Raw genomic sequence first — 10,826 nt, forward strand, 5'->3', positions numbered from 1 at the left:
CCAGACATACTGGGAAGCCTGATGCCAGTGTAGGCCTGAAGTAGCAAAGGGTGAAGGTTAATACAAGAAATCAAAAAGAAAGTGTAACTGCTGGGACAATTGGTGGAGGGGAAAATGGGGAAGGAGTAAGAGGAAGTAGATGGATCAACCTTTAAGCTTATAGAACTACGTCATGGAAAATTATAAGTAATAAAAAAAGAGAAGTATATCTGTATGAATATGGCTGTATCTAAGAGGTATAATCGATACTAAGGACGTCATGCAGTCTGTCTGAGAGGGTGTTGTGGGCCTATACATCTCAGTATCTGTTCTCTCATTCTCTAATCCTCAAATACCGAACTCCAATAGCTGAACCTAATTAGAAGCCAGATATCAAGGAATCTTCAATTCATCCTCTATAGGCGCAATTCATAAATACAAAAACATATATACAAGGATGGAGAGTGAATTTGGGGCTGGAGAATGGGTAATGAAAAACACCCAGCACATGTGTAACAGAGATTAAAGTGACTATGCCCTGTGGAGATAACTTGTAAGAGCGAAGCCTTTCTCCTGACACCTGCTATTTAACATGATTGAATTTGCTTTTCAAAATAATGTAGTCATGAACTACACAAGGTTTTTCTAAATTGAATTTAACTTTTATTTTCATGATACACTTCCAAAGAGTCATGGATTTCCCTTTCTACCCTTCCTGTTCTCCCTCTCCTCCACTGATTTCTAAATATAATTATAGTAGTATTGTCCTTCAGTGACAGTCAAACTCCATCATTCTATTTAGGTGTGTTGATACACTGTAGATATAGACAATGCTGGAAAGTCCAGCATGCTATTGTCAAGACATATTAAACAATTTCACTGGAAGTCCTTCTTTTATTTGGAAGTAAAGTTGTGTGCTGTGACATATCTTCACTTCTCAATATGCTAATCTCAATCACACAGTTCATCTAGGCAGATATATGTGTACACATGTTTACCTATATATCTATTGAGCTTGTGTTTTGCATGAAGATTGGATTATATCAGAAAGAACATGTGATATTTGTCCTTTGGCGATTGGCTTATTGAGCATAATGGTTGCAAAAGGTAGAATTTCATTGTTTTTAAGGGCTGAATAGTGTTCCTAGAGTAGTATAATAGGTTTTTTTTATCCACTCCTCTTTGAAGGGCATCAAGGTTATTTCCACATCTTTGCTATTGTAGATTGTGCTGCTGTAAATATAGGATTACAGATTCCTTTCTCATATGCAGATTTCATTTCCTTTGGATATATTCCCAGAAATGGAATAGCTGGGTCATACAGTAGATCAATTTTCAGTTGTCTTAACATTCTCCATACTGAATTTCATAATGGTTGTATTTTCCTACCCTATCACCAATAGTGAAGTGTGTACCTTTCTCCACATATCCATACCAGCAGGTGTTAGTAGAGTTATGCTTTTCATAGCTTGACTCCATTTCACGTCCAGCTTTTTGACAGTTTCAGCATTATTGCAGCAAGTGTCTTCCAAGTCTGAGATTCTTTCTTGTTCCTCACTCATTCTGTAATTGAGGTTTTCCAGTGAATTTTTAGTTTGCTGTATTATTTTCTTACTATCTATTATTCACCTTAATTTTGATTCAATATTACAATTTCTTTTGTAACATATTCCTTAAATTTCTTCAGGTCCTGTATGTGCTTCCCATTGTTCTTAGGGGGCTTTGTAGCAATTTTTAACTTATATATCCAGCGATTCCTTAGTCTAACTCTGAGACTGACATCAATTTTTGCACCTTTTGAGGGAGATATCATTAACCTCACTCATTGTGCCTATGGCCATTCTTTTGCACTTTGCCATGCAACCTTGTTTACTGGATTCTTCTCCTTGGGGCTGTGTTGTCCCCACAGGTCTATGTTGTCCCCACAGGTCTACAGACTGATGTTATTGGTCCTCTTCAGTGCCCAGTTCTTCATTTGTTGTCACTTGCACCACTCCCTACAGCAGGTTTCCATCCTAGGCTTCCATTTCATGCTTACATGATAGTACCGCAGCCCAGCTCCAGGTTCACCACTCTTCAGCTGCCATGATCCTCACTGTTACACACTTACTGTTTCTCTCACTCCAGGTTTCACAGGTGTCCAAGATTAGGGAAACACTGGCTATGACTTTGATCAAGGTCTCAAGATTGTCAAAAGTGTTAGTTGCACTGATATTCTTTTTTTCCTCTCTACTTGTCAGTAGGTCTTGGGGCAACCTGGACCTATTTTGGATGGAATTCATGAGATGCCAAGGTTGTATTATTTTTCTGGTAGAACCAGTGGGATACATTGAGCCTGAATTAAGTTCCTTCCTTTCTTAGCACATGAACAGCTCACTTTGGCCCTCCCCAGAGCCTTTGCCACAGTATTCAAAATGACAGCTGATGTGACACTGCTGAAAGCTGGGCTGTAACGTCCACCCTGTTCCTACAATGGCTGTTTTAGGTATGCCACTCTGTTTCTGCTCATGGTTAGATAAAACAAACAAACAAACAAACAAACAACACCAGGACCCACATCCATGGCTGGGTTCACCTGCTGAGTTCCTAGTGAATTTCCCTTTCCATTTGCTGCTGGTGGAGCTCTGACCACTGCTGTGCCTTCTGCACCCTCTCCCATTGGCCTGTCCTCTCCTATTTCTTGGGATTGCACCCTCTTTCTTCTCCTTGGCTAATCCTTTTCCAAATGTTAAAATTGTCTTCTTTCTATTCAATCATCTTGAAACTACAAATTCTGTATCTGTTTTAAAAACAAAAATACTTTCCACATATCTGACTGCAATTTTATGGGTTATCTCTATGAGGTGAATATTATTTTACCTGTACAATAAAAAATCATTTTTGGATAGGCTTAAATGGAAATATCACCTTGTTAGTAGTTATTTACATTATACTAGCTTGTTTCAAGCTTTTGTCCTGGACATTAAAAAAAAGTGTGTGAAATAACCCATGGATGCTGTTGGCATGGGGAAACTGGAGAGATGTATAGAAACAAGCACAGAATACTTGTGTGCAAATTCAAAACAAATTCCATCCTTTAATTCTAAAATACAGCATCTTTTGCATTCAGTGAAGTAAAAGTTTTCTTGCTCAACAATTTCTTAAAAGAAGTCTTTTCTGTTGGGGAAGAAATACACAGTCAGTTCAACAACTTTTTTTTTTCTTCTCTTTCCAACTTACTCGTAGTCTTAGTCATTTTACTTTTATAGATAAAAATAATTAAATCTATGTGCTTTAGAATCTCTCTTATCTGAGGCATTTCCTAGAATCATTTATTCTTATTAACTCATCTCTAACTTTTTTAAAATTGGCTTCCAGTATAGTGAGGGAGCAAGTCAAGTTATGTAAAACACATCCAAATAACAGACACTACCAAGCTGAAATCAATAAACTAATTATGCCTGAGTAGCATTTCCATAGAGATCTCTTCTCCAGAGAACTTTCTCTGCTAAGTCAACTGGGATAATGGTAAATGGTCTGTTTGAAAACAATACCCAAGAGGTCTTAAGAATAGTGTACAAATAACACACTCAGAAAGTTTTCCCGGTATTTTCTACTGTTTTTTCATAGGGTTTTCTTTTCCCCTTTTTCTGGCATCTTTGAATCACCATTTCATAATTCCTTTTAGTTGAAAGATATTTTTCAAAATAAGGTAAGTTTTGCTCGAAATCAGGCATTCTCAGCCTAGATTGGATCATGGTGGCCAATATATTTATGGAAGACAAAGAGCATTCCCTTTTATAGAAGTTTTGCAAAGCTTTTGGAAACATCTGGTTCAGTGGTTCTGGAAATTACTAAATTTCTCTTTTAATCAATCCTTCTAGCTCTCAACTTTAAAATAATTTAAGTTTTACATAATAACCTATCCAACAAATAGTGAAGTGTTAAACCTTTATAAAGACCTGCGAACTTTTACATTTATGGTCGAATTTTGTACAGACTGTACATGTTTAGAGGGTGAAATATAAGATTTCAGCACGTACATGGAATATAAATGAATCAGGTGAGAGAGACGGCCTTTCCACTTCCTTTTTTTCTCTTTGTGCTTGTAACCTAGCAGCTCTTCCTTTCCAGTTTCTTATTTAGTGCATAATTCATCACTGTGAACTACTGCCATCCCACTGTACCATGGAACATGCAAACCTGTTATCTAACTGTGTTTTGGTACTCATTATCATACTTCCCTTTGTTTCCTCCCCTATACCCTCCCAACCTCCAGCAATTACTTGTCTAAATGTGGCAGGATTTTCTCTTAACTTTCATGCATAATGAGAGAATATTCACTGTATCAATTCTTTTTACAATGCTTAATTATATACAAAATTTAAACAAGCCACAAATAAATATACTATGTGTGACAAAAATGAAGAAGATGTGAAAAAGTTAAATGCAAATGAACATAAAACAGAGATGTCAGCAAGAATGGGGTCTTTTAAAGTGACTTTAAACATTGGCAAATAGAGACCAGCATGGTGGTATAGTAGGCTAATCTACCTATAGCACCAGCATTCCATATAGGTACTGGTTCATGTTCCAGATGCTCTACTTCTGATTTAGTTCCCTGCTTATACCCAGGGAAAGCATTGGAGGATGGCTCAAGTCCTTGCACCTGTAAGCCCATATGGGAGATCTAAAGGAAGCTACCAGCTCCTGGTCTCAAATCAGCTTAGCTGTGGTCCTTGTAGATATTTAGGGAATAAACAGCAAATGGAGGACCTCTCTCTCTGTGTCCCTCCTTGTCTCTGTAGATCTGCTTTTCAAATACGATAAATAAATATATTTTTTTAAATTCAAGAATACGATATTGTGCAGTGAGATAGAAATGGTACACAGCTTGAAGTACGTGGATGGAATTTAAGACTTAAAAGCTATATAATGTGAAAATGCCTGGTACAGTATCCTAGTGGCTAAAGTCCTGGCACATGCCAGAATGTAATGTTTTACTGGCCCTGCTTGTGGCCTGGGAAAGCAGTTGAAGATGGCCCAAAGCCTTGGGACACTGCACCCATGAGGGAGACCTGGAACACACTCCTGGCTCCTGGCTTGGGATCAGTTCAGATCTGGCCATTGTGCCCACTTGAGGAGTGAATCAGCAGATGGAAGACTTTCCCCTCTGTTTTTCCTGCTCTCTGTATATATCTAACTTACCTATAAATATAAGTAAATCTTTAAAAATATGAATATGACATGGAAAATTTTTTTTAAAAGTATAGGATTTTAGCGTTTGAACTCAAGAATAAATCACATTGATTATATACGTTTTCTCTGGCATCTCTAAGGAAATATTTAGAAAAATAAAGGGACTAGGTTTGATGATGTAATTAGTGCAAACAATTTTGCATAAAAACAAATCTATTAACATTGCAGGAAGCATATTGAAGTGAATATTACTACTAGAACCAGTTATTATTAAAGTAGTCATATAAGATCGAATCTAAACTTAAGTTTGAAAAAATAGAAGGATGAGCTTTAGTGGGACAATATGGAAAGTGATTATAATTGTTAAATGAATAGAGAGCAGGTGTCTTTCATCACGAGATTTAACAATATGGAGAGATAATAATTTTTAGAATGTTCATCTTAATAATCAAACTAATTCAAAAGCAAACACAAAATTCTACCTGGAGAATTACTTAACCCAAGATACATCACTACTAAATTTGGTTTGTTCATACAGCATCTTGACTATTGCCCAGGCCAAAAAAATGTATAGGAAGTCATACTTATCCAGGAAACATCCCTAGAGTACAAATGCTTTCTCTCCAATAGAGAAACTCTAAATTCAATGCTTCACTGTTTTACTTTCTATATTTAAGGCAGTGGAAATTTCTGATCTTAAAATCTCCACAGTTACTTGCAGAAAGTAGAGCCAATTGTTGCAATGTTATAAAATACTAAAATTTTCTTTGTCATAGGATTTTGAAGTTATTTATCTAATGTACTTAAAAACGTATTAGAAAGTTGTCACAGGAGTCATTACTACTTTTTGCAATAATGTCTTAGTGTGTTAAAATTGCAATAGAATCTGTATTAGCATAGTGTATAATCAAAGGGCAAGCTATAACTCTTTTTTTTTTATTGTTGTTAACATTGTATTATGTGATACAGTTTTATAGGCACTGGGGATTCTCCCCACCCCTCCCATACCCCTCCCCCCATGGTGGATTCCTCCACCTTGATGCATAACCACAGTTCAAGTTCAGTTGAGATTCATTCCTTGCAAACACATATCTAGCATAAAGTCCAGCGTCTTATTGTCCAGATAAGTTCAGTGGCCTCTTGGGGAGACCTTCTCTAGTCTGAAGATAGGGCTAACAGAGTAAAGATCCGGTCAGTTAAAAGCCCCAACAGAACCTCAGTATCAATATACAACATTATGGAATTAATTGACATAGTATTGGGTAAACAATATGTTAAAAATAATGCAAGTTCCATTCTTCGAAACATCTGGGTTGAGACAGTATCAATGACAGGTTCAAAAAATAACCAACAACCAAACAAAAATTACAAGTTAAATCAAGGCAAACATGTGGTATCTAATCTTTTGGGATTTGCTCATTTCCCTTAGCATTATAGTTTCCAGTTGTGCCCATTTAGCCACAAAGAACTGCATTTTGTTTTTTTTAAAAGCTGAGTAGTATTCCATGGGGTAAATGAACCAAAGCTTTCTTATCCAATCTTCTGCTGATGGGCATTTCGGTTGCTTCCATGTTTTTGCAATTACTGATTGTGCTGCTATGAACATAGGGATGCATGTTGGTTTGTCGTAAAACAGGTGTTTTGGATATATTCCTAGGAGTGCAATTGCTGGGTCATATGGTATGCAGATTTTGAGTTGTTTGAGTGTTCTCCAGACTGATTTCCATAAAGGCTGTACCAATTTGCAGCTCCACCAGCAGTGGAGTAGGGTTCCCTTTTCCCTGCATCCTCGCCAGCAAGCGTCGTTGGTGTTCTTGTTTATGTGGGCCAATCTAACTGGTGTTAGGTGGTACCTCATCGATGTTTTAATTTGGATTTCCCTTACTGCCAGGGAGCTGGAACATTTTTTCATATGTTTGTTTGCCATTTGGACTTGTTCCTTTGTGAAATGTTTGCCCATTTCCCGTGCCCATTTCTTGAGTGGCTTGTTTGTTTTGGTTTTTTGGTTGTTTTGAAGTTCTTTGTATATCCTGGAAATTAGCCCCCTATCGCCTATATCGTGTGCAAAGATCTTCTCCCACTCTGTGGGTTGCTTTTTTACTTTGTTGATTGTTTCCCATTGATCAGCAGAAAACTCAAATTTTTGTCACTCTGAAGGTATCTTAGATATGCATGTGAATATCATTCATTTTAGAGATGACACCACTGAAGGAAAAGTATTTAGACAAAAATAATCTGTTTCAAAATCTACTGTACTCAACTAGTTAATTTTATTGTTTCAACGTGCCTTTTAACTGGAAAAAAATATATAAACTGCGAACACAATGCAGTGTCTGGTTGAGCATCTCTGGGCCTGAGCTGGGGAGCCAATTTCTCTTCTGACAGTTGTTTCCTAGAGTTGGAAATGTAACAGCTCTTCAAAATGTTTGGGGAAAGGGAACATTGTGAAACAATTATGTATTGATTTCAAATTTTTTACACCTGTATAAACTTCTTTAACTTTGTTTTCACATTTACTATTTGAAGTACCTTTATATACAATCAATGGATCTCTAATAAATATCCAAACTGTTACATTTATAAAGCATAATAAGCTACGTCGATGAAGAAAAGCCACACAATACCCATAAATTAATTTACTCAAATGAGCAAATACCGAAAGTTTAAACTACATATCTATGTGAAAACAAGACATGTACTTACAAAAGAAAATATCTGAACAGAGCAAAAGCTTGTTCATTGTAGATGGATTATGAATTTATATGATTACTCCTTCACTGAGAATTTAAAGTAAGTAAACTCTTAAGCCCTGAAGTAAGTAAATTCTTGCTTAATTTCAAATAACTTAAATGAATTTGTTTAAATTCACTATTTTCTCACTTTCCATAGAGATGACTACGATTATTCAAATGAACAGTTGAAGATGTACAAGGCCAGTCTGATACTCTCCTTTTTATCTGGTTATTGCTGCTTCCACGTTTTCACTCTTACTGAATTTTCAATAATGTCTTGTAGCTGTGTTTCTGAAAATGTGTCATCTAACTTCAGGTGCTCATCCCATGTCAACTTTATCAGAAACCTGGAGGTACAAGCCAATAAACCCATAGGAATAGCCTCCTCACACAATATTCATGACCTAATTTGACAGCCATTGTTTCACACATTTTCAAAATAGAGTCACTTCTACTTTTCAATTAATCCTAAAATTCCAAAACTTGAGGAAGTGGGAAGAAGTTAACATATATTCAGAGGAAGAAATTCAGTTTCAGAATAATTTGATTACTTAGGGTAATCACTTTTAATTTTTAGTGTCATGAGAGGATATTAGGTTATCTGATTAGGTGTAAGATATTTTATATTATTTTCCACACAAATTATCACAATTCATCTTCTATGAATGGGTGGCCAGTGCATTTATCATTCCTCACAGCATCAGTTTTTCTTTCACTTCCCTCCTGTAGGTAAAACAGAGAATCATGACAATGATGAATGAAAGCCACCACCCTGAAGAGTTCATTCTACTCGGCTTTGCTGACCGACCTTGGCTCCAGCTCCCTCTCTTCACTGTTCTTCTCATCACATACCCCATGGCCTTGGTGGGAAACATCGCCATCATCCTGGTGTCTAGGCTAGACCCCCGGCTCCACAGCCCCATGTATTTCTTCCTCACCAACCTCTCCTTCTTGGACATGTGTTACACCACCAGCATTGTCCCTCAGATGCTGTTCAACCTGGGAACCTCTAAGAAGACAATCAGCTACAAGGGCTGTGTGATTCAGCTTTATTTATTTCACACCATGGGGGGCACCGAGTGTCTGCTCTTGGCTCTTATGTCGTTTGATCGCTATGTGGCCATCTGTAGACCTCTGCACTACACCCTCATCATGAATCAGCGCATCTGCATCCTGTTAGCGTCTGTTGTGTGGCTCAGTGGAATCGCCTATGCAGTCTCAGAGGCCACTGTTACATTACAGCTGCCTCTGTGTGGTGTTAATACATTGGATCACTTGCTGTGTGAGATCCCAGTGCTGATCAAGACAGCCTGTGATGACAAGGGGACTAATGAACTCACACTCTCTATCGTGTGCATTTTCATGTTAGCTGTTCCTCTATGCCTAATTCTTGCTTCCTATGCTAGTATTGGACATGCTGTATTTAAGATTAAATCTTCTGAGGGAAGGAAAAAGGCCTTTGGGACATGTTCCTCTCATCTCATTGTAGTCTTCTTATTTTATGGTCCAGCAATAAGCATGTACCTTCAGCCTCCTTCTTCCATCTCAAGGGACCAGCCCAAGTTCATGGCTCTCTTCTATGGAGTGGTGACTCCAACACTCAACCCCTTCATCTACACCCTCAGAAATAAGGATGTGAAGGGGGCATTAGGCCACTTGGTAGGGAACATAATCTGTTCAAAGTAACGCTAGTAGACTTCAAATAAAATTGTTTTAAAATTAGTGTAGATTTGTGTGAGTTTGTTTCATAATTTACTTTTGTTTTACAATCAAACTTCATGGTACATATTTTTCTTGAAAATATATTATGCTTCTTATATTTTTTGTAATTCTGATAGGCAAAGATTGTATTCATATAATGTTTGCTACTATAGGCACTTTGTTTTTTGTAAATGTTTTTAAATATTTTCTTATGATTGGAACATTTCATTCCTATGCCCTTTGCATATCAATAATATAAATTTTCTACTTTAAGCTAATCATTATAAATAGTATGACAGGCATCCAAGGATAGACTTCATGTCATGTCAGATATGAAATATTACATCCTTCCCTGTGATTTTTTCCAAGTGTAAGTGAACAACTTGATTAAACAGCACATTCTCCTAGAAACAATCTATGCTCAAAAAGAATCAAGAATCTCATAAATTTATCAACCTGGATGTATGCAGATATGCAGATATACTTGATTTTCAAAATATCATTATTAAAGAATGTATCTCTATAAGCTACTCTAACTTAGTCCTAACCATACAGTATTTTACATTCTGAAATCATATGATACCTTTAAGACTAAGGGTCACGAACTATAGTTTGAAGGAGCAAAGATATGGTAATTGACGCATTAAGCATATTGCTACTATTCATGAAATAGGAGATAAGGTATATAAGTAGGATAAGAATGGCAAAGTCTAAAAGATTGGAAAACTGGAATATACATAAGAGTTTGATCTAGCAGCCTGACTTGGTTGATTTCATACATGCAGGTCCTGTGGGAAATAGAGAGCCACTGACAATGCTTGCTTTCAAGTGTAGGAATTGAATACAAGATGGAGATTTTGTCAAGGATTTTAATAACAGAAAATTATTTTGAGAGTAGAAGTTTGGAGGTGCCGGAGGCCTGCTTCACCTGAGTTCAGTTTGAGGAGTTCAGAGTACGTGGAGTTGGCAATAAGGAAAGACACGGACACGGTCACTTGGTGCTCTTTCATAACAGCTCAAGAAGCTGTCCTTTTTTATTTACCCAGCCACATCACAAGCTTCTGCACAAACATTTAATTGTTCTATTTTTACTTCATGACTAAGGGAGGCATGCACAGATATTTGATCATTCTGTTTTCACTTCATGGCTAAGCAAATGCCCCTAAAGATAATTCTGCAAAATACTGTATTCATATTCTTCAAAGCAAGCCATTGTTCATTCTTCAGTAGTAGCAG

At 36.9% G+C, this 10,826-nt stretch overlaps 1 protein-coding gene across 1 annotated transcript; it reads left to right on the forward strand.

Annotated features, from left to right (window-relative positions):
• Positions 1-8,633: 8,633 nt before the first annotated feature.
• LOC121167307 (olfactory receptor 2B11-like) lies at positions 8,634-9,575 on the forward strand. The gene has a single exon (XM_040996757.1). It carries the CDS (start codon positions 8,634-8,636, stop codon positions 9,573-9,575), a length of 942 nt encoding a protein of 313 aa, XP_040852691.1.
• The last annotated feature ends 1,251 nt before the right edge of the window (positions 9,576-10,826 follow it).

This window comes from Ochotona curzoniae, unplaced genomic scaffold (genome assembly GCF_017591425.1).
Source record: "Ochotona curzoniae isolate NIBS_2020 unplaced genomic scaffold, NIBS_Ocur_1.0 patch361, whole genome shotgun sequence".
Lineage (NCBI taxonomy): Eukaryota > Metazoa > Chordata > Mammalia > Lagomorpha > Ochotonidae > Ochotona > Ochotona curzoniae.

What these genes read in the sequence shown, in the direction of transcription:
- LOC121167307 (XM_040996757.1), top strand. Translation starts at nt 8,634, where the DNA reads ATGACAATGATGAATGAAAGCCACCACCCTGAAGAGTTCATTCTACTC.